Genomic DNA, 25927 nt, shown 5'->3' on the forward strand with positions numbered 1-25927 from the left:
TCTCTCCCAACACCTCTGAACGCCTTCGTCCTGTAAACCTCCCTGACCAGTTCCCGCGAGTACAGCTTGTAGCAGTGGGAGTCTAAAGAGACCGGCAGTGGCGGTGGAGAAGATCTATAAGTCAGGCAAAGTCTGCAGGCAGCCGGAAGGGGCGGGGCTGAAGGCCAGGGTCGACGTCCCTCGGCCTGAGGAGCTTGAAGCTCCTAGGCTGGGGGTGAGAGAGGGGCTCCGGTCTGCGAAGTGTGCGGTCAGGGGGCGTGGGAGGGGGTGCTGAGAAGCCTGGAGGTGTCTGGAGCTTGGGAGAGGCTGGAAGAAGCGGAGTCCGTAGGTGAGGCTGGATGGAGGGGGCGGGGTCGGGTGGGCGAGGCTGGGCGGAGGGGGCGGGGTCGGGTGGGCGAGGCTGGGCGGAGGGGGCGGGGCCTAAGGGGCGAGGCCTGGTGAGAGAGGGAGAGGGAGAAGAAGAGGGAGAGGAAGAGGGACAGGGGGAGGGTCGGGTGGGCGGGGCTGCGTGGAGGTGGAAGGGGAACTTGGGGTCCGGTGGGAACGAGATTGGCCTGGGGGACAGGAGGTGGTTGAAAGGGAGGGAGGACGACAGGAGGCGCTCTGTTTGCTCCAAGATCTCATCTTTCTGTCCAGTCTACCCTACGATGTTTTTGAGACCTGATTATTATGAAAAAGGAAAAGGCAAGGTGGCTAACATTAATTAACCTTTCTTCCATGCCCGAACCAGGCCTCCTAGATGTGTGGAACTGTCCCCGGGAGCTGTAGCCCTTCACCACCATCTCTACCTCCTTCCTTCTGAGGGAGCCTGAAACTTCTGTCATGGAAAAGTACCACGTGTTGGAGATGATTGGAGAAGGCTCCTTTGGGAGGGTGTACAAGGGTCGAAGAAAATACAGTGCTCAGGTGGTGAACAAAGAGGGGTATCTCTTGGGTGGGATTCTGTACTTCCAGCCACGGTGGAAAATGGGACCAGAATAGCGACCTGAGTTCCTGAGGAGCTGACTCCCTCATTCCTCTCACAGAGTATTGGGCCCTAATATTGGATTACTTGAGTTCAGATCCTAGATAAGTAGTTTGAACAAGTTACTTAAACTTTCAGTGTCTGTCTCCTCTCATTTCTACAATAAGGATAATTATGAGTAGTATCTGATTAATGGAGTTTGAGGATTAAATGTGATTTGTGCTGAATTACTATACTAGTACAGTGTCTGGCATGTAGTAAACAATAAATAAATTTTATGTTTACTGTTACTTCTCCTCTATCATACCATGTAAGAAGAGATTGACCACTTGAACTCTGTTCTTTTTTCCTCGTTGTTTCTTCCTTCTCTTTCCCCTAAATCTCTTAAATCAGAGTTCTTTACCCAGATCAGAACACCTCTCCCAGAATCCACCAAAGGGATCTGTCTGGCCAAGGCTGGTGTTTCCTAGGGCAAGAGGTTGGCGGGGAGGTGGGGAGGGGCTGGATAAGGCCAGGGTACCATGGGGAAGGGGAGTAGGAGACTGGTGAGGAATGAGAATTTGCTCTCACAATCGAAAGCCTGAATTCTGGAGCTCTAGGTGAATGTTTCAATAGCGTGGTTAGGCCTTTACTCTTTTTCATACCACTGACAGGTGGTGGCCCTGAAGTTCATTCCAAAACTGGGACGCTCAGAGAAGGAGTTGAGGAACCTGCAACGAGAGATTGAAATCATGCGGGGTCTGCGGCATCCCAACATTGTACATATGCTTGACAGCTTTGAGACAGACAAAGAGGTGCCCTTCGGTTTTGGGTCACTCTTCTCGGAAATTTCCCGGCCTCAGAATGTATCAAGCTGGAGCCATCAGGACCTTTGCCTTCTCCTTGCAGGTGGTAGTGGTGACAGACTACGCTGAGGGAGAGCTCTTTCAGATCTTGGAAGATGACGGAAAACTTCCTGAAGACCAGGTATGTTCCCTAGCTCAAACTTCTCCCCTCCCCTGACCTTTTTTCAGCTTAAGGGACTGATAGGGAAAGCTGAGGGTACTGGGAGTCACCATTTTGAAAACTCCCAAGGAAAATACAAGAGTCTGGGTGTATATGGAGACAGTGTGGTATGCCAGGAAATTATGTGAACACTGGAGCCAAAGTCTCGGAGTACAAAGGTTGACCCTGCCACTTTCTAGCTGGTTCTTCAGGGGCAAGTTACTTTAACCTCTTTGTTCTCAGTTTTCTCATTTAAAAAATGGACATAATTATAATGTCTGTCTCATGAGGCTGTTGTGAAGGTTCGTGAATTAATCCATGTAAAGGGTTTAAAAGAGTGCCTGACACACAGCATTCAACATAGTTAGCTATTGTTATCATTATTATTATTAAAGATTTTATTTATTCATCTGACAGAGAGAGAGAGAGCACAAGCAGGGAGAATAGTAGGCAGAGGGAGGGGGAGAAGCAGGCTCTCTGCTGAGCAGGGAGCCCAATGCAGGGCTTGATCCCAGGGCCCCAGGATCATGATCTGAGCCAAAGGGAGACTCTTAACTGACTAAGTCACCCAGGCACCCCTAGTTAGCTATTATTAATGCTGTTGATGTCACTAAGCACCTGTAGGGAAGAAGAGCTAGTGTAGTGGTATCAAGAGGGCAGGAAAGGGTAAGGGTTGTGCTGAAGCAGGATTCACCACCAAGATTTAGTGGTTAACAGCGGGATAGGGGCAAACACATTCTCCAACCACACTTGTTCTAGAGATTTCTCTGTACCTAGCAAGTAGACCCCCTCTGGATGTCCTGTTGAAGCGTGCCATCTCTGAGCATTCTGAGCATTATTACTTGTAAGTCGTGATCTTGCTCATTTTGTGTATCTTATTTGTTTGACCATGTCTCTTGAGAAAAAGGATTTTGTCTTATTTAACAATAGGTAATGTGTATTGAAGGCTTACTAAGTGCCAGATACCATTCTGAGCATGGTGTGCTGTAACTTCTTTAATCCTTGTAGTAAGGATTATATAAGGGAGGTGGTATTATTATTATTTTTTTTTAAGATTTTACTTGTTTATTTGAGAGTGAGAGAGATAATGAGAGAGAGAGCACGAACAGGGGGAGAGGGAGAAGCAGGCTCCCTGCTGAGCAGGGATCCTGATGCAGGAGGTGGTATCATTATTATTTTTTTAAATATTTTTATTTATTTAATTGATGGGGGTACGGGGAGAGGGAGAGACAGCAAGAGAGGGAACACAAGCAGGGGGAGTGGGAGAGAGAGAAGCAGCCTTCCCTCTGAGCAGCGAGCCCAATGCAGGGCTCAGTCCCAGGGCCCTGGGATCATGACCTGAGCCTAAGGCAGGTGCCTAATGACTGACCCAGCCAGGTGCCCCAGGAGGTGGTGGTATTATCTCATCAGCTTATAAATGATGCATCTGAGAGGCACAGGATGATCTGTCCATCCATGGTCGTTTTTCTTCAATGAGTGAGTGAACAAATGAATGAATGATTGGGGGGCAAGAACTAAGGCAGGTGTCAAGGGAAGCTCTGTAAGAAAGAAAAAGAGACGATCACATCAGTAATTTAGGGAAGTGTCTTTGGGTTCCTCAGTAGGCTCCTTCCTCTGACCTCTCCTTTCTTTCTCCTACCTGTGTGACCCTTAGGTTCAGGCCATTGCCGCCCAGTTGGTGTCCGCTCTGTACTATCTGCATTCCCACCGCATTCTCCACCGAGACATGAAACCTCAGAACATCCTTCTTGCCAAGGGTGGTGGCATCAAGCTCTGTGACTTTGGGTGAGTGGTCTGACTTTCCGTCACTGCCTCTCGTTCTGCCGGGAGTGTTAGACCATATGCTTGACTTCGCTGGGCCTTACTGTTGAAGCCGAGCTGGAAACTGGGATTCCCGTTTGGTCTTTAGGAAGGTGCTGTCTGTGTAGGTTTGGGATAACTCACGCAATGATAGGCAGTGGTCACCAGGGCTGGTTTGTATTGTTCACGTTCTCTCTTCCCGTTTCCATTCCACCATCTCCCGCAGATTTGCCCGGGCGATGAGCACCAACACAATGGTGCTGACATCCATCAAAGGCACACCACTTTATATGTCTCCAGAGCTGGTGGAAGAGCGCCCATATGACCACACCGCGGACCTCTGGTCCGTGGGCTGCATACTGTATGAGCTGGCGGTGGGCACCCCTCCCTTCTACACGACGAGCATCTTTCAGCTGGTCAGTCTCATCCTCAAGGACCCTGTGCGCTGGCCGACCGCCATTAGTCCTTGCTTCAAGGTAATGAACGTAGAAAGGGAGTTCACTTTGCATCAGAAACCCGTCTTTCTCTGCCTCTGTTCCCTTTCCCAAAATCTGGGGCAAGATTTTGCTGTTAATGAGTGCAGGAGCTGGGCCCAGCTGCCTTGCTTTTCTCCTGTAGGGACTGATTCTGGGAGGCTGTTCTAAGGTCCACCAAACTTGGACCTAGCAGCCCCTCCTTGGGGTGGGTTATTCTTTATCGCAATGGAAAGGTAATTTTAAGCCACCAGGGACAGCTGCTATCCTTTTACGCACTCTCTGTTCCACTTATTTCCTATCAGATGCAAGGTCCCTGCTCAGTGGGGAGCCTGCTTCTCCCTCCTCCCCCCATTCATGCTCTTCCCACAGAACTTCTAGATCTTCCCACAGAACTTCTAGTCTTCTTCCTGAAAGAAAGAATCTTCAGACATTCAAATGGCCAGAGCCAGTGGGACTAGCTCAGCTATTAGGGGCAGGTGACAGAGGTGGTGCCCTCTGATTGCAGCAAACTCACAGTGGGGGGAGGGTGAGAAGGGAGGGAGGAAGAAGAGTTCACCCTTTTTATTTCTTTTTTTAAAGATCTTATTTATTTATTTATTTGACAGACAGAGATCACAAGTAGGCAGAGCAGAGAAGCAGGCAGAAGGGAGGAAGCAGGCTCCCCACTGAGCAGAGAGCCTGACACGGGCCTTGATCCCAGGACCCGGGGATCATGATCTGAGTTGCAGGCAGAGGTTTTAACCTACTGAGCCACCCAGGCACCCCACCCTTTTTATTTCTTACCTAGGGCAAAATTTGGGCCCTCAGTGGAATTTATTTATTTATTTATTTATTTTTAAGATTTTATTTATTTATTTGACAGACAGAGATCACAAGTAGGCAGAGAGGCAGGCAGAGAGAGAGAGAGAGAGAGAGAGAGAAGCAGGCTCCCTGCAGAGCAGAGAGCCCGATGTGGGGCTCGATCCCAGGACCCTGAGATCATGACCCGAGCTGAAGGCAGCAGCCCAACCCACTGAGCCACCCAGGCGCCCCCCTTATTGGAATTTAAATGCAACCTTTTCCCCCGAGTGCAGTCTCATTATAACTTTCCTTTGCTCTAAGAGGAAAAGGGGCAAATCTCTCCCCAATCTCTTTAGTTGGGTAAGCTCCTGGTCAAGACCAGCCAGAAAGAATCTAAACAAAAGAAACTTAAGTGGGCGATAGGCCATTCCTTCTCCCTCAGAGGCAACATGCAGGCATCTTCATTCAGCAAGAGCCACAGATGATACCTTGTTTTAGAACAGTGGTCATCAGCTACCAGTACCTTCTGTTCCCATCTGAGGCCCAACTGAGGATGTTCCCAAGGATACCTCATAACAGATGTGCGCCTTTCAGAGGCAGTCTCCCTTCCCCACCACCATCTGAAGACTTGCCGAAGGATTTCTGTGTTGGCGGGCTCCCAAGCCCGTCTGTACGCAATGACTTGAGTGTGAGTGTGCTCTTCACCACAAACGCATCTGTTCCCACCCAGCTTCAGACAAGCCCGCCATCGGAGGGAGGGCACAGTGAGCCATTTGGACTCCTTTGAATGTTTGCTTTCTGAAGGCGATTGTGAAGACGCCAGAATGACTTTGGACAGGACGGGGGCTCTCCCAGAGGGGAGGCAGTGAAGTCTGTTCCTGGAGCCAGGGAAATGAGGGCTACGGATAGGAGTAGAGGGTGGTCAAGCCCAGCCAGTTTACTGAAGGAATGGACCCCAGAGTCTTGGTTTCCTGCTTCTACTGGTGAGTTAAAGAGAGCCTGTAGGAAAGCGAAGACTCATGAGGTATTCTTTTCTCTCCACAGAGTTTTCTACAGGGACTGCTCACCAAGGACCCCAGGCAGCGTCTGTCCTGGCCAGACCTCTTACATCACCCCTTTATAGCTGGTCGTGTCACCAGTGAGTCCTTACGGTTCCCAGGGCTTTGGTACTTCCCCAGGCTCTTCCCCATCTGCCCGCATTCCCCAGGGTCTCGAACTTTCTTCCTTGCCCTTTGCCTAATCTTTGCCACTCCCCTTGCAACCCCGCTCCCTCTTTGTCATGTTGTCAAATGGTCTCCTTCCACAGAAGCCTAAAGACACGGAAGTTGTCTCTGGCCAAGTGGAGATGGTGGCACAGCTCTAGTGTGATCACGTGTTCTTCTTTTTTCCTCCCTGCAGTAATAACTGAACCAGGAAGCCCAGATTTGGGCACCCCATTCACCAGTCGCCTACCACCAGAACTTCAGGTCCTCAAGGACCAACAGGTACATCGGCTGGCCCCCAAGGGCAATCGATCTCGCATCTTGCAACAAGCCTGTAAGCATATGGCTGAGGAGGCCAAGCAGAAGGTATGTGGGATGGAGGGGATGGGTGACATGAACAGGCTAGTAACTGGGGAGGTTGGAGAAGGAAGGTTAAGGAAGGACCACAAGTAGAATTTGTACTGCCCTATGGCAACCAAATAGTTTTGATTCAGTGTCTCCTGTCCACTTCCCACAGAAACACCAGAACACAGGACCTGCCCTTGCGCAAGAGGACAGGACCAGCAAGATGGCTTGTGGCACAGCCCCTCTGCCTAGACTAAGAGCCACTCCTCAGGAACCAGGCCTCTTGGCTGGGATCTTGGCCTCAGAAATGAAGAGCAGCTGGGCTGAGTGGGGGGCTGGAGAGGCCCCCCCTGCCCCTCGGTGAGGAGGGGATAGCTAGGGATTTATAGAGTAAAGTATCTTGCAGATCTTCGGCTTTAGCCAAAGCAAATACAACATGGTGCCTGTCACTAGCCAGTGTCTCATGGAGCAGGGCCCTGGGAGTCCAAGTCCTGGGTTCTTGAATTCTGATTCTGGATATTTTCCTGATTCATTGGGAACTGTGGGAATTTTCTTTTCTGTATGCCTCAGTTGTACATTAACTGAGAAGGAAAGAATTGTTTCCATGCAAAAGGGAAGATTATTTGAGTTGAGAGCTACAGGTGGAAACTGCCAAGGTAGACTTGAGAGTAAGATCCAAAGTGGAAGGACAGTCAAGGACACATGTGGAGAGGTCAACATCCTGTCCTGGCCATATCCTAGGAAAAAGCTCTCCCCACTCTGATCCTGTATGGCTTGTTCTTCATGCTTGCCCTGCACCCAGAGCGATGGACATGTTAATGAACCCTGAGCATCACAGGTCTGGGACTCCTCCTACTTGCTGTTCCTCTGGCAGGGAAAACCGGATTGCCCAGGACTGTGAACGAATTCTTCCAGAGCTGAGGCCAGAGGTGGTGGGCCAGAGGAGCATTGATGCAGTGGACCTAGAAAATGAGGTAAGCTCTAGGGGCTCCTCTTGGCCTTGACCCTGTCGTGGGATGTTGGGTCCGGGTAGATGTTTTTCTGGAACAGTGATTCCCAACTATCCTAGGTATGAGCTCCCCTTGTGTTAAAAACTTCTTTCTTATCATCGATTTGTAGATTGATAGGATAATTGCATAACATATGAACATGTAATTAGCAAAAATTGGAACACATGGGTAAAAATGAAAGTCCCTTTTGAGCCTCACCCCAATCCCAGTGGTGTCTGCTGTTGCTAGTTTAACCTTTCTTCTTCTAAACTTGCTGAATTTTTATAGATACGTGTATGTACACACAGAAATCTGTAGTTTGGCCATTTTTTATCATTGAGTTCACACCGCAAGTACTGTTTTACATTGTGCCTCACTTACCATATGATATGTTTTGGAGATCCTTCTACATCTGAACATGTCATTTTTGGGGGTTTTTACTGTTTTGTTTTGTAATAGTTTCAAACTATTATAATTGTGAGGATGCCACAAAGAATTCCTGTATACCCTTCATAATATTTTTAAGATGGATGTGCCATGCTTTCTTATTCCCTTACTGATTGGCCTTATGACATTTCCATTTTTTTAAAAAAAGATTTTATTTATTTATTTGACAGACAGAGATCACAAGTAGGCAGAGAGGCAGGCAGAGAGAGAGGGGAGGAAGCAGGCTCCCTGTGGAGTAGAGAGCCCGATGCAGGGCTTGATCCCAGGACCCTGGGATCATGACCTGAGCTGAAGGCAGAGGCTTTAACCCACTGAGCCACCCAGGCGCCCCTCCATTTTTTTTTTTTTTAATTATAAATCATGCTGCAATAGACCTGTCTGTAGGTATCTCTTCATGAACTTGTGCCCGTGTTCTCGGAGAGACATTTCAAGACCCCTCTCATACTGCCAGCTCTACCTTTTGAAACCAGTGGTTGAAATGAATACATCTGTGCTGGAGAACTCATTGGTTCTTGCATTTACTCCCTAATTCCCCAGGCTGGGCGCTAATGTCCTTGAACCTGACATGCTCCTGACCTCTTTCACCCCCCTATGCCTCAGGAGCCAGACAGCGACGATGAGTGGCAGCACCTACTAGAGACCGTGGAGCCAGTGCCTGTCCAGCTGAAGGCCCCGCTCACTCTGCTGTGCAATCCTGACTTCTGCCAGCGCATCCAAGGCCAGCTGCACGAGGCCGGGGGGCAGGTAATGGGCCCATATAATGGAATTTCAGACTATTGTGGTCACAGATGAGGCATTAAAAAACATAAGAAATAGAAAGTTTGTCCCTTTTCAGTTCTCTTTCAGTTTATCTATTTAATTCAAGATTTGCTGGCCTCCTTTAGTAACACATCAATCCTCAAGAAAAAGGGGCTCCTGGGAGGCTCAATCAGTTAAGTGTCCGGCTCTGGGTATCAGCTCAGGTCATGATCTCAGGATCGAGAGACGGAGTCCTGCCTCTAGTTCCACACTCAGTGGGGAGTCTGCTTCCCATTCTTTTTTCCCTCTCTGCTTCTCCACCCATGAGCATTCATGTTCTCTCTTTTGCTCTAATAAATAAATACATCTTTTTTAAAATAAAGATTCTATTTATTTGAGAGAGAGAGGGGTAGCAAGTGAGAGCACGAGCAAGGGGGCAGGCAGAGGGAGAAGCAGGCTTCCCGCTGAGTAGGGAACCTGGTGCAGGGCTCCATCCCAGGACCCTGAGATCATGACCTGAGCCAAAGGCAGATGCCCAACTGACTCAGCCACCCAGGCGCCCGTAAGTAAATAAATCTTGCAAAAAGAAAAAAAGAAAACAGGCCTCAATTTTCTCTTTCTGAAGGGAAAGGCATTCATTTAAAGCAGGGGTTGGCAAACTCGGGTGGTAAACATTTTGGGCATTGAAGAGTAAAAGGCAAAAATGGAGGATATTATTGAATACTTCTATAATGAGAGAGAGCACTTTTCCACACAATTTTTATGGATGATGATGTGATCAGCACTGGGTATTATACACAATGGAAAAATTACTGAACACTGCATCTGAAATTAGTGATGTACAATATATTGGCTAATCAAATTTCAATAAAAAATTTTGTTGATGAAATTTAAAATGGAGACATAATAAATATACAGGCGCTTCTGATACAGGTGTACTAATGAGAAAAAAGATTCTTTTAAAAAGGATAACATTTGGGGCGCCTGGGTGGCTCAGTGGGTTAAGCCGCTGCCTTCGGCTCAGGTCATGATCTCAGGGTCCTGGGATCGAGTCCCGCATCGGGCTCTCTGCTCAGCAGGGAGCCTGCTTCCCTCTCTCTCTGCCTGCCTCTCCGTCTGCTTGTGATTTCTCCCTGTCAAATAAATGAATAAAATCTTTAAAAAAAAAAAAAAGGATAACATTTGGGGCACCTGGGTGGCTCAGTGAGTTAAGCCGCTGCCTTCGGCTCAGGTCATGATCCCAGGGTCCTGGGATCGAGCCCCACATCGGGCTCTCTGCTCAGCAGGGAGCCTGCTTCCTCCCCTCTCTCTGCCTGCTTGTCATCTCTCTCTGTCAAATAAATAAATACAAAATCTTTAAAAAAAAAAAGATAACATTTTACTTAATTGGTATTCATAATTAATGTTGTTTATTCATTCACCAGTTGATGGACATTTGAATTGTTTCCATTGTTTGGCTTTTATGAGTGATGTTGCCATGAACATTCACATGGAAGTTTTTGTGTGGACATACGTTTTCATTTTTCTTTCTTGGGTATTTCGGAATTGCTGGGTTGTATGGTAATTTATATTTACCATTTTAAGAAGCTGCTAGACTGGGGCGCCTGGGTGGCTCAGTGGGTTAAGCCGCTGCCTTCGGCTCAGGTCATGGTCTCGGGGTCCTGGGATCGAGTCCCGCAGCGGGCTCTCTGCTCGGCAGGGAGCCTGCTTCCCTCTCTCTCTCTGCCTGCCTCTCCATCTGCTTGTGATTTCTCTCTGTCAAATAAATAAATAAAATCTTTAAAAAAAAAAAAAAAAAAGAAGCTGCTAGACTATTTTCCAAAGTGGCTGCCTCATTTTGCATTCCCACCAGCACCGTGTGAGGATCTCTGTGTCCCCACATTCTTGCCAGCGTGTATTGTCTGTTTCTATCACAGCCATTTCTAGTGAATGTGAAATCATGTCTTATTGTCATTTTAATTTGCATTTTGCTAATAACTCATGTGGAGCATCTTTTCATGTGCTTATTAGCCCTTTGTATTATCTTCTTTGGTGAAATATCTATTCAGTTCTTGTGCTTATTTTTAAATTGGGTTGTTTGTCCCCTTGAGTTGTTACAGTTCTTTGTATATTCTGGATAGAAGACCTTTATCAGAATGTGGTTTGCAAATATTTTCTCCCAGTCTGTGATTTGTTCTTTTACTTTCATAAGAGTGTTTTTTTTTTTTTAAAGAATTTATTTATTTATTTGACAGAGAGAGATCACAAGTAGGCAGAGAGGCAGGCAGAGAGAGAGAGGAGGAAGCAGGCTCCCCTCTGAGCAGAGAGCCCGATGCGGGACTTGATCCCAGGACCCTGGGATCATGACCTGAGCCGAAGGCAGCGGCTTAACCCACTGAGCCACCCAGGCGCCCCATAAGAGTGTTTTTTGAAGCACAAAGGTTTTGAATGTTGATGACATCCAATTACCATTTTTTTCTTTTGTGGATGATGCTTCTGGTGTCATGTGGAAGAAATCTCTTCCAGACCCAAACCCAAAGTCCAGAAGATTTCCTCCTATGTTTTCTTCTAAAAGCTTTTTAGTTGGAGCTCTACCATTTAGGTCTCTTGCCCATTTTGAGTTATTTTTTATATGTAATGTGAGGTAGGGATCTAAGTTCATCTTTCTGCATGCGGCTCTACAGTCATCCCAGCACCCTTGGCCCAAGACTCTCCTTTCCCCATTGAATTGCCTTTGGACCTTGCCTCCCTTCTGGCCCTTCCATGCTGTCCTTGTAGTGGGGTAGTGGCATCAGTAGGGAGGCCGGTGAAAATTCTGCCTCCAGGGTAAGTCTGGTGGATTCAGAACTCCAGCTGAACTACTCTTCAGCTGTGTGGTAATTGACCTCAACCTATCTAGAGGCTTTAGTCTTATCTTCTGTAAAATGGGTAATTGTGTTTACGAGGCAGGATGGTTGTAAAGAGTAAATAAGCAAATAAGTGAAAAGATTTATTTATTTATTTAAAAAAGATTTTATTTATTTATTTGACAGACAGAGATCACAAGTAGGCAGAGAGAGAGAGGAGAAAGCAGGCTCCCCGCTGAGTAGAGAGCCGGAAGCGGGGCTCGATCCCAGGGCCCTGGGATCATGACCTGAGCCAAAGGCAGAGGCTTTAACCCACTGAGCCACCCAGGCACCCCAAGTGAAAAGATTTAGAAATGGAGAATGACATAAAGCACTTGACGTAAATGTTATTCTTTTCTGAAGGGTTAACTTTTGAAGAACAACTCTTTGAAAGTATCAGAGTGCCTTTACCTTGCAGGTTATGTATAAATAAGTGGCAGACTGGATTTGACCTGTGGGTGGTAGTCAAGCCCTGATTTAGAGTTAGATAATACAGTTTTATCTGTCTGGAATTGAATGACATTGTTTTGTGTCTGTTGTTTTATATCTTTGGAAGTGCATGTGTGCGTGTATAAGGTGAAGGGCTGGAGAAGTGAGGGAGCAGATAGGAATGGCACTGGGGAGATGCCTCGGTGGCTCAATCAGTTAAGCACCTGCCTTTGGCTTGGGTCATGATCCTAGGGTCCTCGGATCGATTCCGGCATCAGGCTCCCTGCTCCATGGGGAGTCTGCTTTTCCCTCTGCCACTCCCCCCTGCTTGTTCTCTCTATGATAAGTAAAATAAATTTAAAAAAAAGAATGGCACTGGATCCCACAGAGATGGAGGGGAGGTCCCCTTTCCCTTGGTCGCTTCCCCTTTTTCTCTGTTCTCTTTCTCTGGGTTTTAGACCCAAAGAAAGGAGTGGGAACATCTGGTCTGCTTTGGCCTCTCCTTGGGGACACTGGTATCTGTGACTCTCCTTTTCCCTTTGATAATATCGATTCCTATGTGTTTCCCTGCTGTCACCCAGATCCTGAAGGACGTGCTGGAGGGTGCATCCCAGATCCTCCCAGCGCTCCGGGTCCTGAGCAGTCTTCTGTCTAGCTGCTGTGACTCGGTTCCCTTGTACTCCTTCTGCCGTGAGGCGGGGCTCCCCGGCCTCCTGTTCAGCCTGCTCAGACACAGCCAGGAGAGCAGCAGTATCCAGCAGGTAAGCCCTATGCCAGGAGCCTCAGAAGACTTCAAGGAGTTTTTTCACCTGGGATTTCTCTCCTGCAGATGTCCTCTTCTTCAGTTTCTCCATCTTGGATTTCTCTCCGGCCTACTGCCTTTTCTTTTCTTTCCTCCTGTCTATTTAGTAGAGATCTGTCTGAGGCCAGACAGATCCTGTCACGCAGAGAAGTAGAGTCTGCGTGACCGTATAAGCAGTGGGGAATATGGTAAATTAGAGAGCCTGTGCCCAGTCTGAATGGGACATCCCCTCGGCTCCGGCTCACTGTTGCCACGTGAGAACATGGGCGCAGTGTTACCAGATCTTCCAGTTTTCTAAGAGAAGCTGAAAATCCAGGGGTGCCTGGGTGGCTCAGTCAGAAAGCATCTGCTTTCAGAGCAGATTTTTTTATTTTTATTTTTTATTTTTTTAGCTGCGTGATAAAGCTTCTGGGATTGAGCCCGATGTCGGGCCCAGCGGAGAGCCTGCTTCTCCCTCTCCCTCTGCTGCTCCCCCTGCTTGAATGCTCACTCTCTCTCTCACTCTGTGTCAAATAAAGTCTTTTAAAAAGAAAGAAAGAAAAAAAAGGAGCTAGAAATCTGGATTTATATGCATAGTTTCCCACTCTGTAGAGCACTGTGTTTTGGAATGTTAAATCCTAGGCTTTCATTGCCCTGATTTTATAGAATCGATACTGAAATTCAGAGATTCACCAACTTATATGCAGGCACTAACTTATAAATGGTCACAGGGACGATGAGAGGAGGAGCTAGGACCGAGGCTCAGTGTGTCTGAGGTGGAATCCCTCCCTCCCCATGCTGTGTGCTGCTGTGGCCGGGCTGAGAGGAGAGAATATGGAAACGTTTAACAGGGCCTTGGCTCAGGCAGCTGAAAGTGGCCTTCTGTTCATGAGTACTAACCTCAAGCGTTTTTAAGGAATTTAGAGAACAATTTGAGCTATTTTGAAAAACAGAGCTTCCTAGACTCCTGAGTGCTATTCAGGCCAAACCAGACACATTTTCAGGCTTTTTACCGGCCACTGGCCGCCACTTTGTTACCTCTAGATTTCCCTTCTCTGTCCGGTGGCTCTCTTCCCTCTGCCCCTTCCTGTTTGGTCAGCCTGACTGGATATCGGACACCTTTTTTTTCTTTCTTTCTTTCTTTCTTTTCTTCTTCTTCTTCTTTTTTTTTACTGCTTTTTCTCTTTTTCGTCTTCCTCCTCTACATTGCCCTTACTCTCTGTCCTCTTCCCTGGCAGCAATGTTGGTATGGGACCTTCTTACGGGACCTGATGGCTGTGATTCAGGCCTACTTTGGCTGCACCTTTAATCTGGAGAGGAGCCAGACAGGTGACAGGTGGGACGAGAGCCAGCTCTACTCCATTGGCCACTTTGGCTTCGAGTTCTACCCCCGTTTCTTACCCCCTCTGTTAGGAGGAGGCTGAGTAAGGAGAAGCCAAAGGGTTAGGGATCGGCTGTCTGACTGGGAGTCAGCTGGGAGTCTAGCTAATCCCCCTAAGGACCCCGACACCCCTCTAAGTTCACCCCAAGACTTGCAGGCTCTAAGGGCCCCCCATACACTAAAGGGAAGGGTCACAATATGAATGACCTAGAGGAAATGGTAAAGAAGGAATGAAGAGGGTGTGTATAGCAGACCACATGTGTGTTCAGCAGGGGAAAGAGGAGGGAGTGTTTTGATATGTTCCTTTGCAGGGACTCTCCTGTCTGCCCAGAACTGACCCATTTACCACATGCGGGCTTTTAGGGAGACGGGCTATTTTTTCCCAGCCTACAGGTGTTTCAGGAGGCCGCCAACCTCTTTCTGGACCTGTTGGGGAAACTGCTGGCCCAACCGGATGACTCTGAGCAGACCTTGCGGAGGGATAGCCTTATGGTAATCTCCTCCCTTGTCCAGATTCCTGCCTTGATGCTTCTCCCTTCCCCTTTCTTATAACTACATAGGGTTAGGTTAAGTTAATACAACAAACATTTCCCAACTGTGTGCCATATGGGTAAGAGAAATCCCCATTTTCAAAGGACTGGAAATAGTCTAGTAGAGGAGATGAAAAATGATCAAGGACAACAGTGTGAGAAGTACATTAGAACTTGTATAAAACTTGTATGAAGTACAGAAGCACCACTGAAGAAGGTATGATTAATCCTACTTGGGGAGTCCTAGAAGACGTCTTGAAAGAAATTATCTTTGCTAGGATTTGAAGAACTCATAAAAGTTTGTTGGGTGTGTGACGCAGGAAGTAGGGAGAACATTCCAGGCAGAAGGCGCAGCATATATAAAGATCTAGAGGCATTAAGCACTGTGGCCTTTTTCAGGGAACCACAAGTTGAAGTATTCCTTCTCGAAGAGCCTTGCAGATGGGCTAGTATTTCCCAAATTTATTTGTCCTGTGGACCAGTAAACTAATGGGTTCTCATCCCTGGATGGAGGTGAGGGACAGGAGAGTGGAGAATGGAGCAAGAAGATATCTGGGTTCTGACGGATCTCAGAGGAGTTAGAGAGGAACATCAGTGAGGAAGTAAGCAATTGCCTAGTCATTGTTCAAACAGGCCGGCCCCATGGGGTACACAGATCTGGGCTGCATTTCGGCCTCCAGCTAGCAGTCCAGTCCACCTCTTCTAGTCTGAAAGCCTAGTTTAACATCCCTTAACTCTTTTGAGTTAGGAAGCTTTTTCAATGTCTAACCTAAATTTGGGGCATCAGCAACTCATGTTATCGGCTAGCATTTATCCTATAGGTCACGGTGCTGCGAGTGCATGGAGAGTTTGGAATAAATACCCTACCACCCAAAATTCTGAACCAGTAGCACTGGGTTGGGAGGTACCCAGGAATCCCCAGGAATTCATTTGCTCATGGTCCATAGCTAACACTTCAAGAGGTATCATCTGGGAGGCAGCTGATCAGAGAATAGAAGGCTTGCCATCTAAAATTGCCATCCTCGAAATGTGAAGGCAGTTATAATGTGAGGAATACTTCATCACTGCTGGTCCCTCTGGGTTTTCTCTTTTTTTCTCAGGTTCTCAGGGGGTTCTTGCTCCTTACCCTCAGCCCCATCACTTTTCTGCTGCCCTCATGTTGACCCCACCCTTGTCTCCCCTTAGTGCTTTACTGTTCTGTGTGAAGCCATGGATGGGAACAGCTGGACTGTCTCCAAAGCCTTTTACTCCAGCCTGCTGACGACTCAGCGGGCAGTGCTGAACGGGCTGCTCCACGGCTTGACGGTTCCTCAGCTGCCTTTCCACAGTCCCCCAGGTAACCGGAGTAGAGCACTGAGGTTCTGGTTACTCTGGGGCAGCTCTGGCTCTGCGTCCCTCTCCCTCCCCCAACTGCCATTGCCTTGATTAGCACCTGGCATCTGGCAAGTGCTCAGTAACTAGCTGCGCACTGGAAGAATGAATGGGGAGCTGAGAGAAACAACCAGACCCAACCCTGCGTTCTTTGCCTTTCTCCTTAGGAGCCCCCCAAGTGAGCCAGCCGCTGCGGGAGCAGAGTGAGGATCTGCCGGGAGCCATGTCCTCTGCGTTGGCTGCCATCTGTACTGCTCCGGTGGGGCTGCCCAGCTGCTGGGAAGCCAAGGAGCAGGTCTGAGCTGCAGTGTCTGCTTCCTCTAATCCGGTTGCTAGAGATGAGGGAGCTGGCCTCAGCTCCTCAGAAAGGCAGAAAAACAAGCATTCATGCTTTCCCTTATTCTGTACTTCCAGAAACAGATGCTCCCACCCTGGGTCTGGGCCCCTTATAGAACACGATGTCCCCAGAATCCCAAAGCCCTTGGCCAGCCGGTTAGAGAGCTTGGTGATAAACTGTCCGTTTGGCAGGGTGGCTGATCCGAAGATGCCTGTGATGCTCCTTGAAGGGATCAGGGTTTAGATTTCCTGCCCCCTTTCAGCCAGCAGTGCTTTCCTCTGCACCTGCCTGCACTCGGGCTAAACTAGGCCATGACCTTTGGTTCTCCATCGGCCATGGGGACTGGGGGTAGGATGAGGTCTGAGGTTGCTGGTGAACCTGAGGGAGAGTGGCTAGCAAGGGGTTGAGAAACCTGACTCGTTGAAGATAGGAGAGGAATAGGATGGGAATCTTGGGAACGGGATGGGAATGGAGGCCTCAGGTGTGTCCCTACAGATCTCTCGGCATTTGGCGAATCAGCTAACTGAAGACAGCAGCCAGCTGAGGCCATCCTTGATCTCTGGTTTGCAGCATCCCATCCTGTGCCTCCACCTCCTCAAGGTATGCCTGTCCTCCAGATCTCTGTTCATTCATTCTTTTTTAGGGGGGCAAGGGACAGAGGGAGACGGAGAATCTTAAGCAGGTTCCATGCTGTGTATGGGATGTGGGGCTCGATCTTATGACCCTGAGATCATGACCTGAGCCAAAATCAAGAGGTGGACTCTTAACTGACTGAGCCACCCAGGTGCCCCAGATTTCTTTTCGGTCCCCAGGACTGAGAGAAAGAGACAGAGAAGGTCCCTTGCTGCTTTTAAATCTATTCCACTGAGATGGCCCCAGTGTTAGCCAGTGCTCACCAGAACAGAGAAGTAGCCCGATCTTGGTGTTTTGTGACAAGAGATAGAAGTGGCCTGGACTTCTCTACGATCCCCGGGGTGGACACAGGATCTGTTGAGAGGCTAACCTGCTTGTAAGCCCAGGGGCCGCTCAGCCTCACTGACCAACTGCTTCCTACTCCCTCAGGTTCTCTACTCCTGCTGCCACGTCAGTGAGCACCTGTGCCACCTTCTAGGGCAAGAGCCCCTGGCCTTGGAGTCACTGTTGTTGTTGGTCCAGGGCAAGGTACGTCGGCAACATAGGCGGGTGCATCCTGGTGGCCCCACTGTCTCAGTGGGAAGCTGCTCTGCTATCTGAGGCTTCCCTTGTAGGTAAAGGTCGTGGATTGGGAAGAGGCTACCGAAGTGGCACTCTATCTCCTGTCCCTTCTTGTCCTCCGGCTGCAAGATCTGCCTTCTGGGTAAGCCATGAAGTGGGGTCTTTCCGCTGGGACCTTCCATCCCCACAGCTCACCTTGACTTCAGATTGGGGGAATGGCACCCTGCAGCCTGTGCTGAGGAGGGATTGGCATGGAGAGAGTGAAGTCTTCTCTACAAACAACAGACATAGCGTCCCACCAACTTTGTGCTTTGGCGACAGTTGGACAGCCCCTGGGAGAGTGCCATCCAGCGGGGAGGGAGGTCCCTCACCAGTCTCCTTTCCCTCGGCAGCACCCTTTGACGTATCCCCTTTTTTCAGAATGGAGAAGCTAGGCAACGAGATTGCTACTCTGTTTACCCACTCACACATCGTCTCTCTCGTGGTGAGTTCTCAGCTTTCCTCTTCCTCTCCTTTCCCCCCTGCTATCCAGCCCTTCAGGGGGAGCATGGGCATCACTGTCTCAGCAGCAGCTGGTTCGGAGGCATTCCCTGGGGCCTGGCGGAGACTGCATGTCCTTCCTGCTGTGCAGACTCAGACTTTCCTTCTCCTCTGACTTCTCCCAGACTGCAGCAGCCTGTCTGCTGGGACAACTTGGTCAGCAAGGGGTGACCTTTGACCTCCAGCCTGTGGAGTGGATTGCGGCAGCGTCCCATGCTCTGTCTGCCCCTGCAGAGGTGAGGTGGGCCAGGGAAGACATGACGCAGACCCAGGACTCCACTCTGGGAAGAGACTGAAGTGCCAGCCTGCCTGGGGCAAACCAAGGAGTGGGAAAGGAGCCAAAGAGTCTTTCTTTTCCTCTCTGCCGGCCCCCAGATTACAGCCCCCTCTGAGCCCAGATTGGCAGGCCAAGAAGGGGAGAGGGAGGGGGACCTGAATTACCAGAGGATGAGATTTCCTGCCTACTTTAGTTCTCTCCTCCAGCAGCTCCTGCAATCTTTTCAAAAGCTTAATCTGTTCTCTGCCTGCAGTTTGCACTCCTATCCCCTCTCCTTCTCTTTAACTGAGATAGGAAAGATGGCTAGGGTCCTGAGAATTCATCAGGAATTCGGTCCACCATGTAGCCTCCTTGTCGCTTTCTCCTTTTCAAGGCCTTCCCCGCCCTCGTTTTTAGATACCTGGGAGTCCGTATTTCTGTCATTTTGTAGAAGGAAGGATAGACTTCGTATTCAGATGATTGTCATCCCCATAGACACAGAATTCCTTATAACTTAGAAAGCACTTTGCATGTCTTCCCACAACGTGCTTGAAAGAGAGACACATGAAATGTAATGACACTCACCTGCTTTTTCTAGATGAAGTTGAACTTCAGAGAGGGAGTAGGGATGGCATTCCTATTCATCCAGGAGCCCCAGTCAGAGACCTGGGAGTCCTCATAGACTGTGCCCTCTGCTCCGTTATTCCCCCATCTAGATGGTTCCCCCAGGTCCCATGTGCTCTGCCTTCCTGTCATCACTCAGATCTTCTGCTGCCCACCACCGTCACTGCCCTGCCTTAGAATGTGTGCACAGCATTGATCTTAGACTGTGGCACTTGCCTGCCGAAGGATCTCTTTTCTAGACTCTCTCCTCCCCGGTCCACACTCTTCACTGCCACCAGGGTGAGCTTTCTTAAAAGTCTAATCATTTCTTCACCCAATAAGTATCCAGTACAGAAATATGTCTTGAGGACCAGACACTATTCTTGGCTCTGAGGATACAGCAGTAAATACAAGAGACAAAAATCTTGCCCATGTAGACTTTGCATAAGTCCTCAGTGGCTTCCCTTGTTTCTGGGATAAAGTTCAAACTCCTTTACCTTCTTCTCAAAGCTCACCTGTTTCCTCTGGGCTTTATAATCTTGCTGTGCCCAGATTTACCCCTTCCAAAATTCACCATCATCCCTCATGAGCTGCTTTACTTATGCTATGAGTTCTACTTGGAATGCTGTCCCTTCCTACCACCTCCTTCTCTTGACTGCCTTTGAAATTTTCACTTCACCAGTGTGCTACCTCTAGAAGGCAGAGTTAGGCCCTCTCCACTGCGTCTCCATCCCCACACCACCCTGGCTGCTTGTCCAGCAAGTATCTTCCTATCCTAACAGCTTATGTGTCTCTGGAGTAGAGGTAGTCATTGAATGAACAGTTGGGAACCCAAACTCCTGAATCCAGAAGGGCTATCCACACTGCCCCAGGCTGGGGAAGAGCTCTTTCTGCCTGACCAGGAGTTGCATGTGTGGGACCTGCATTCTTCCTGCCTCTCTCCAACAGGTCCGGCTGACCCCACCAGCTGGCTGTGGATTCTATGATGGCCTCCTCATCCTCCTGCTTCACCTCCTCACCCAGGTGCAGGTGCCTCCTAGGTTGATGAACCGCTAGACAATGAATGAAAGCAACCCACATTCATCTTTTCTGTCTAACTAGAATGCCACCTATGATAGCCCTCAGCACAGACCCTTTCTGGGGAATCACAGCTGCCCCCTCAGTGGGGGAGGAGAGCCATAATTCCCTGGTTTCCAGCAGTCACACACATGATTAAAATGTGGGAAGAAAGGGAACTCAGACAACAGGGAGATCCTTGGTCATTGGGAAAAACAGAGGAGTTATTTCTGGATGCTCTCCTTGTAGGTCAGGGATAAGAGTGGGGGGAAAAAAAAGGCACATTTGAGGTTTGACTTTGACCTCCCTAACCACCCTCCAATTTCTTCTCCAGCCAGGGAAGGGCAGCCTGATAAGGGATGTGGCTAGCTCAGAAATGTGGACCGTTCTATGGCACCGCTTCTCCATGGCCCTAAGGCTCCCCGAGGAGGTGTCTGCCCAGGAAGAGGAGCCGTCCCTGTCCAGGCCACAGAGCCCGGAGCCAGACTGGACGCTGATCTCCCCCCAAGGTATCTTTCCATCAGTGTGACTTCCATTGAGGGGCCAAAGTACTGAGGCTTCTTTTCAAGAGGAGGCCGCCCAGCCCTGGGTCAGTCCCCAGAGATGACTATGACTTGTCGCTTGGGGAGAGGATGGCGCAGGCTATGCTTGGTGGGAAAGGAACTAAGAGTGGGGAGCCCTCGAGAAGCAGGAGCACCTGGGCCTCTTGCCTGCTCCACTGAATCTCCATTCTGGGTGTTTCCAGGCGTGGCCGCCCTGTTGAGCCTGGCCGTGGCCATCTTCACCCAGGAGCCCCAGTTATGCCTGAGCCACCTGTCGCAGCGTGGAAGTACCCTCATGTCCACCTTGAAGCATCTGCTGTCCCCCAGCTTCCTGCATCCTCTGGGCCGGGCGTGAGTCGGAGCTGGAGGAGGGAGACCGGGCAGGCTGGAGGGTCTGCGGGGCGGGGGAGCGGGTGGGGGGGCTGTAACTGACAGCTTGAGCTATGAGACGAGCAGTGGGATTGGTGAGATGGGGGAAGGGGAGCCGGGCTTGGGGATTTGAGCAGGGGGCAGAGAATGGTAAAGGGTGGGTGAGGAAGACCCAGCCAATCCTTCTGCACTGCCCTCCTTAGGCCTCACGGGTCTGAGTTTCTGCCCTTCGTGGTGCTCTCTGTCTGCCAGCTCCTCTGTTTTCCCTTCGCCCTGGACGTGGATGACGACCTCCTCGGAGGTGTATTGGCTGACTTTGTGGACTCAGAAATCGCAGCCCACCTGCTGCAGGTGCATGGGAAGCTCCTCAGGCACAAAAGTCGGGGGGGCGGTCGGGGAGGGGGAAAGATGGCCAGCCTCTTGTACTCGAATTATTCAGTTGTCGGCAGCTCCAGGGCTCTCCCATGCCCCTGGAAGAGTGGAGGCCCCGCTCCAGCTAAGGGCTGGGAGTGGAGAAAGCACTCAGGCCTGAGCAGAGGCACTGCTTGGAGCTGGGTTGGCCCCTCCTCTCTCCACCAGTCCCTCTTCTGGATCCGTCAGAGCTCCATGGGGCGGACATCCCAGTCTAGGCACTGGAGACCCAGCTCCTCAGCCAGGATTCACCTCTCTGGCGATTGCTGGCACTAAGCAGTGGGCCTCTGAAGGCAGAGCGAGCACATCCTTACAGAGCAAGGAATGCTTGTACACCCGTGCCCCTGGGCTCCACACTGCATCTCGTGTGGAGGGCTTGGCTCAGGTCTTCCCATTCCCTGTGGTATTTCTCAGCCTAGCTTGGCTGTTCTCTCCACCAGAGCTGGGGCTCCTTCGAGCTGGCTCGCTGCAGTGAGTGCTCCCTCTCCCTGACACCCTTCTGCCGGCTGCCCCTGCCCTTCTTTCCCCAGGTCTGCTGTCACCACCTTCCGTTGCCTCAAGCCGAGTTGCCTGTCAGTCTCCTCACACGCCTGGCCCTCACGGATCCCACCTCGCTCAACCAGTTCGTGAACGCGGTGGCTGCCTCCCCTCGAACTGTCATCTCTTTCCTCTCAGTTGCCCTCCTGGGTGACCAGCCAGTGCTCACCTCCGACCTTCTCTCGCTGCTGGCCCACACAGCCCGAGTGCTGTCTCCCAGCCACTTGTCCTTTATCCAGGAACTCCTGGCCGGCTCTGATGAATCCTATCGGCCACTGCGAAGTCTCCTGGGCCACCCAGAGAACTCCGTGCGGGCCCGCACTTATGGGCTCCTGGGACACTTGCTGCAGCACAGCATGGCCCTGCGGGGGGCGCTGCAGAGCCAGGCTGGGCTGCTCAACCTCCTGCTGCTGGGGCTTGGAGACAAGGACCCTGCCGTGCGGCGCAGTGCCAGCTTCGCTGTGGGCAACGCAGCCTACCAGGCGGGTCCCCTGGGCCCAGCCTTGGCCGCCGCGGTACCCGGTATGACCCAGCTCCTCGGAGATCCTCAGGCCGGCATCCGGCGCAACGCCGCGTCGGCTCTGGGCAACTTGGGGCCTGAGGGCCTGGGGGCAGAGCTGATACAGTGCCAAGTACCGCAGCGACTCCTGGAGATGGCTTGTGGGGACCCACAGCTGAATGTGAAGGAGGCTGCCCTCATTGCACTCCGGAGCCTCCGGCAGGAGCCCTGCATCCATCAGGTACACCCCTGGGGGACTCGTGGACCCCAATGGTGGGCTTATATTTCACGACATTTTTCCGAGGGAGTCTTTAAGGAATTGCGATACCCCCTGACCCCCTGTCCGGAAGTGGGAAATGAAGCACTCCTCTCCCACCTCCCACCCTGGAGAAGGGCAGGAGTGCAGGAGAGGGCTCTGAGGAGTGGGAAGTTCTGCGATCTCAAAGACCAGGGTTTCCGTCTTGAGGCTGGGTGGGTTGGAGGTGAAGACACACTAGGCCATCTTGAGGCATAGAGGCGTTTCATCCTAGGGGACATGAAGCAGGTAGCCAATCTTTTTTCAGCACTCACCACGTGACAAGCAGCATGCTAATCATTTTCCCTTTATCTTCTGGTGTAAGCTATTATAGTCCCCATTTTGCAGGTGAGGACCTTAAGGCACTAAGAATTTGAGAACTTGTCCCAAGTTACAAAGCTATTTGGGGGGACTGGACTTCTGAGCTCAAGAGTCGGAGTCCTGAGCCCCATACTGTAATCACAGCTTTATTCTGCTTTTTCCACCCTGTCTATAAAGTAGCCTAAAGGAAACCAAACATCTACCTATGGTAAAGCTAAATGTCCAAGTTATTACAGTGCAGTGAGGTAACCTTGGGTGGAACAGACATTTTGACGGGATGGTGCTGATATAAATGATAGGATTTTCTGGCAATCCCTATAGGGAAATAATGAAAGGGATTCTCGGTAGCAACAAGGTTAAGGCCCACTGGTCAGGATCCATGGCTGGGAAGTGCACTTTTGACCCAATTGTCACCACAACATGTGTTACCCTTCCTGGGGACGAGCGCGTGGATCCCTCGGTGCCTCGCTTTCATGGTATGTAACCAGAGCAAACGGGAATAGATCTCTGGTCTTGGTAAGCCCCGTCTCATCAAGATGAGTCCCCAAGAGCCCATTTTCTTTTTCTTTTTCTTTCTTTTCTAGAGTGGGAATTGCTGGGCCATGTCATGTTCTGTCATCTCTTCTCTGTCCCACAGGTGCTGGTATCCCTGGGGGCCAGTGAGCGGTTAGCCATGCTCTCTCTGGGGAACCAGTTACTGGCGCCCAGCAGCCCCCGGCCCGCCTCTGCCAGACACTGCAGGAAACTCATTCACCTCTTGAGGCCAACCCACAGCACGTGATCTCAGACTCCTGCGGTCTGTCCTCCAGCCTTTTTGGCCCCTTATTGCCAACCTCTCCTTTTTCTACTGTATGAGACACCAACTCAGCCAAGAGCTAAAGAGACTTAAAAAAAAAAAAAAAAAGATCGAGAGAGATAAGCTACAAGTGAACTGATTGAGAACGAGAAACTAGAAGAGATTTATGTATAAAGCGCCCTCCTTTCCCCAGATACTGATTTCAACCAGTAAACTTCATTGATGTTGGTGCCACAGAAGATTGCTTCCTTTTCTACATCGAAGGCTCTTTCTCTGATCATGTGCCTTTAATCCCAAGAACATGCCTCCCGGATGTCAGGGACGTATCTTCTATCTGGGAGCTCTCTTGCTTTCTGGAACTCCTACAATCCTTCCAGCAGGTTTTTACCTTAGCACACTGGCCCCAGGACAGTGATAAGGACAGAGCCTGTCTCACTGCTGTGGATGGTTCTCGGACCCATAGCCCACATTCCTGTCTGTGGGTTAGGGTGGAGGGGTCGTTCTTTTCTTTATTTATTTTTTCCTTTCCCTTCCTGCCTGCCTGTCTTCCTCTCTCTCTTTCTTTTTCTTTCTTGCCTTCTTGCCTTCCTGCCTTCCTTCTGCTTATCTTTCCTCTGTTTGTAAATTCTTGTCATAGAATGTATATCTTACCTTGCTTGGAGCTGCCAGGATCAGAGGTCATGGGGCTCAGCACCTCTCTCAGCTGCTGTGGGGTGCCAGAAGCAATTGTGTCCTATTCACACGGGATCCTGGCTTCCATTCTGGTCGGAAAGACGATGAACTTACTAAAATCAGTGAATTCTGTATAGCACATAGAGAGGTGAGAAAAGCTCTGGAGAAAAATGAAGCACAGGAAGAGGATGAGTGCTGAGTTGGATGGCCCGGCTAGGCGTCACTGAGATGACCTTTGAGCAAAGACTTGAAGATGAGGGAATGAGTGCAGCTATCTGAGGGAAAATTTGAGGCAGAGACAATAATCATGCTTGAGGTGCTGTGAGGAAGTCCAGTTTGGATGGAATATATTTTGAACATAGAGAAAATACGATTTTTTTTTAACTGGCCGGATGTGGGGGTGTGAACAAAGGAAAGTAGGTAAGGATGACTCTCAGATTTTTGTCCTAAGTAATTGGGAGAATGGAATTGCCATTAACTAAAATGAGGAAAGCTATTAGTGGAGTGGTAATGGGTGGGAAAATTCAAGTTCAGTTTTGAATATGTGAAGTCTATTAGTTGGAAATTTTTAAACACCCAGAAGTGGAGACGTGGAACTCTGTGAACTCCATTATAGTTCCAACAGCTGCCATAGCTATTCTTCTTCTAGTCAAGAATTTTATTTATTTATTTATTTTTAAGTATTCTAAAACAAATCTTGGGAAACATGTGATGTTACCTAAGTACTTTAGTGTATCTCTTTAACAGATCAGAACTCCTGTTTTTGTTTTTAGCAAAACCACAGTACTTCAATAAGTCTTGTCTGGATTCAGGCAAATACGGTATTGTATTTTTTAAAAGATTTTATTTATTTATTTGACACAGACAGAAATCACAAGTAGGCAGAGAGGCAGGCAGAGAGAGAGGGAGAAGCAGGCTCCCCGCCAAGCAGAGAGCCCGATGTGGGGCTCGGTCCTAGGACCCTGAGACCATGACCCGAGCCGAAGGCAGAGGCTTAACCCACTGAGCCACCCAGGTGCCCCGGTATTGTATTTTTAAATCTAGATTATTTTTTTCCCCCATAAAAAATGAACTAGAAAGAATTACTTTAGCAAAGAATTCTTTTTCCCCAAATAATTCATGAAATACTAGCTAGAAATACCATGCTTGTCTGGTACATAAAAAATTTGATGTAGAAAAATTAAATATACCAACTTTTTAGGTTTTCGCATAAAAAAAGAGTTAATCATATCATGAGGGAGCATAATAAGGAAACAGGTTTCCATTCTTGGGAGCATAGAATCTAAGGGATTTGAAATATGTAAACAATGTCTCTTCCTTTTCTATCATTGCACAAAGTGTCGAGAGATATGATGTGAATGGTCTGAGTAGTGCCTAGAATTCAGAGAATGTCTGGAAGGTTCGAGGATTTGTGCCTG

The 25927-nt window shown here is 49.5% G+C and overlaps 1 protein-coding gene across 5 annotated transcripts; it reads left to right on the top strand.

Moving 5' to 3' along the window:
• Positions 1-167: 167 nt before the first annotated feature.
• On the top strand, positions 168-24076 carry STK36 (serine/threonine kinase 36). 5 transcript variants are annotated; one of them, XR_200220.3, is made up of 28 exons: positions 168-328; positions 731-906; positions 1618-1758; positions 1853-1930; positions 3603-3733; positions 3975-4224; positions 6049-6142; positions 6403-6572; positions 6724-6911; positions 7426-7525; positions 8588-8731; positions 12600-12779; positions 14038-14135; positions 14567-14672; positions 15896-16046; positions 16249-16376; positions 16914-17018; positions 17481-17579; positions 17666-17754; positions 18033-18096; positions 18278-18388; positions 19960-20040; positions 20402-20576; positions 20813-20960; positions 21182-21329; positions 21920-22666; positions 23363-23517; positions 23679-23816. XR_200220.3 is itself a non-coding variant. In XM_004762771.3 (27 exons), the coding sequence occupies exons 2-27, from the start codon at positions 823-825 to the stop codon at positions 23820-23822; spliced, it is 3954 nt and encodes a 1317-aa protein (XP_004762828.1). In that variant the 5' UTR covers positions 169-328; positions 731-822; the 3' UTR covers positions 23823-24076. The 5 variants fall into 5 exon arrangements, 4 of the variants coding, with proteins under 4 accessions (XP_004762828.1, XP_004762829.1, XP_044934680.1 ...); XM_004762771.3 differs by lacking the exon at positions 23363-23517 and having other exon boundaries at positions 169-328; positions 23679-24076; XM_004762772.3 differs by lacking the exon at positions 23363-23517 and having other exon boundaries at positions 169-328; positions 19960-20034; positions 23679-24076.
• Positions 24077-25927: the final 1851 nt, after the last annotated feature.

The sequence above is a fragment of the Mustela putorius genome, unplaced genomic scaffold, assembly GCF_011764305.1.
Source record: "Mustela putorius furo isolate JIRA1106 unplaced genomic scaffold, ASM1176430v1.1 tig00000275_pilon_pilon_pilon, whole genome shotgun sequence".
NCBI lineage: Eukaryota > Metazoa > Chordata > Mammalia > Carnivora > Mustelidae > Mustela > Mustela putorius.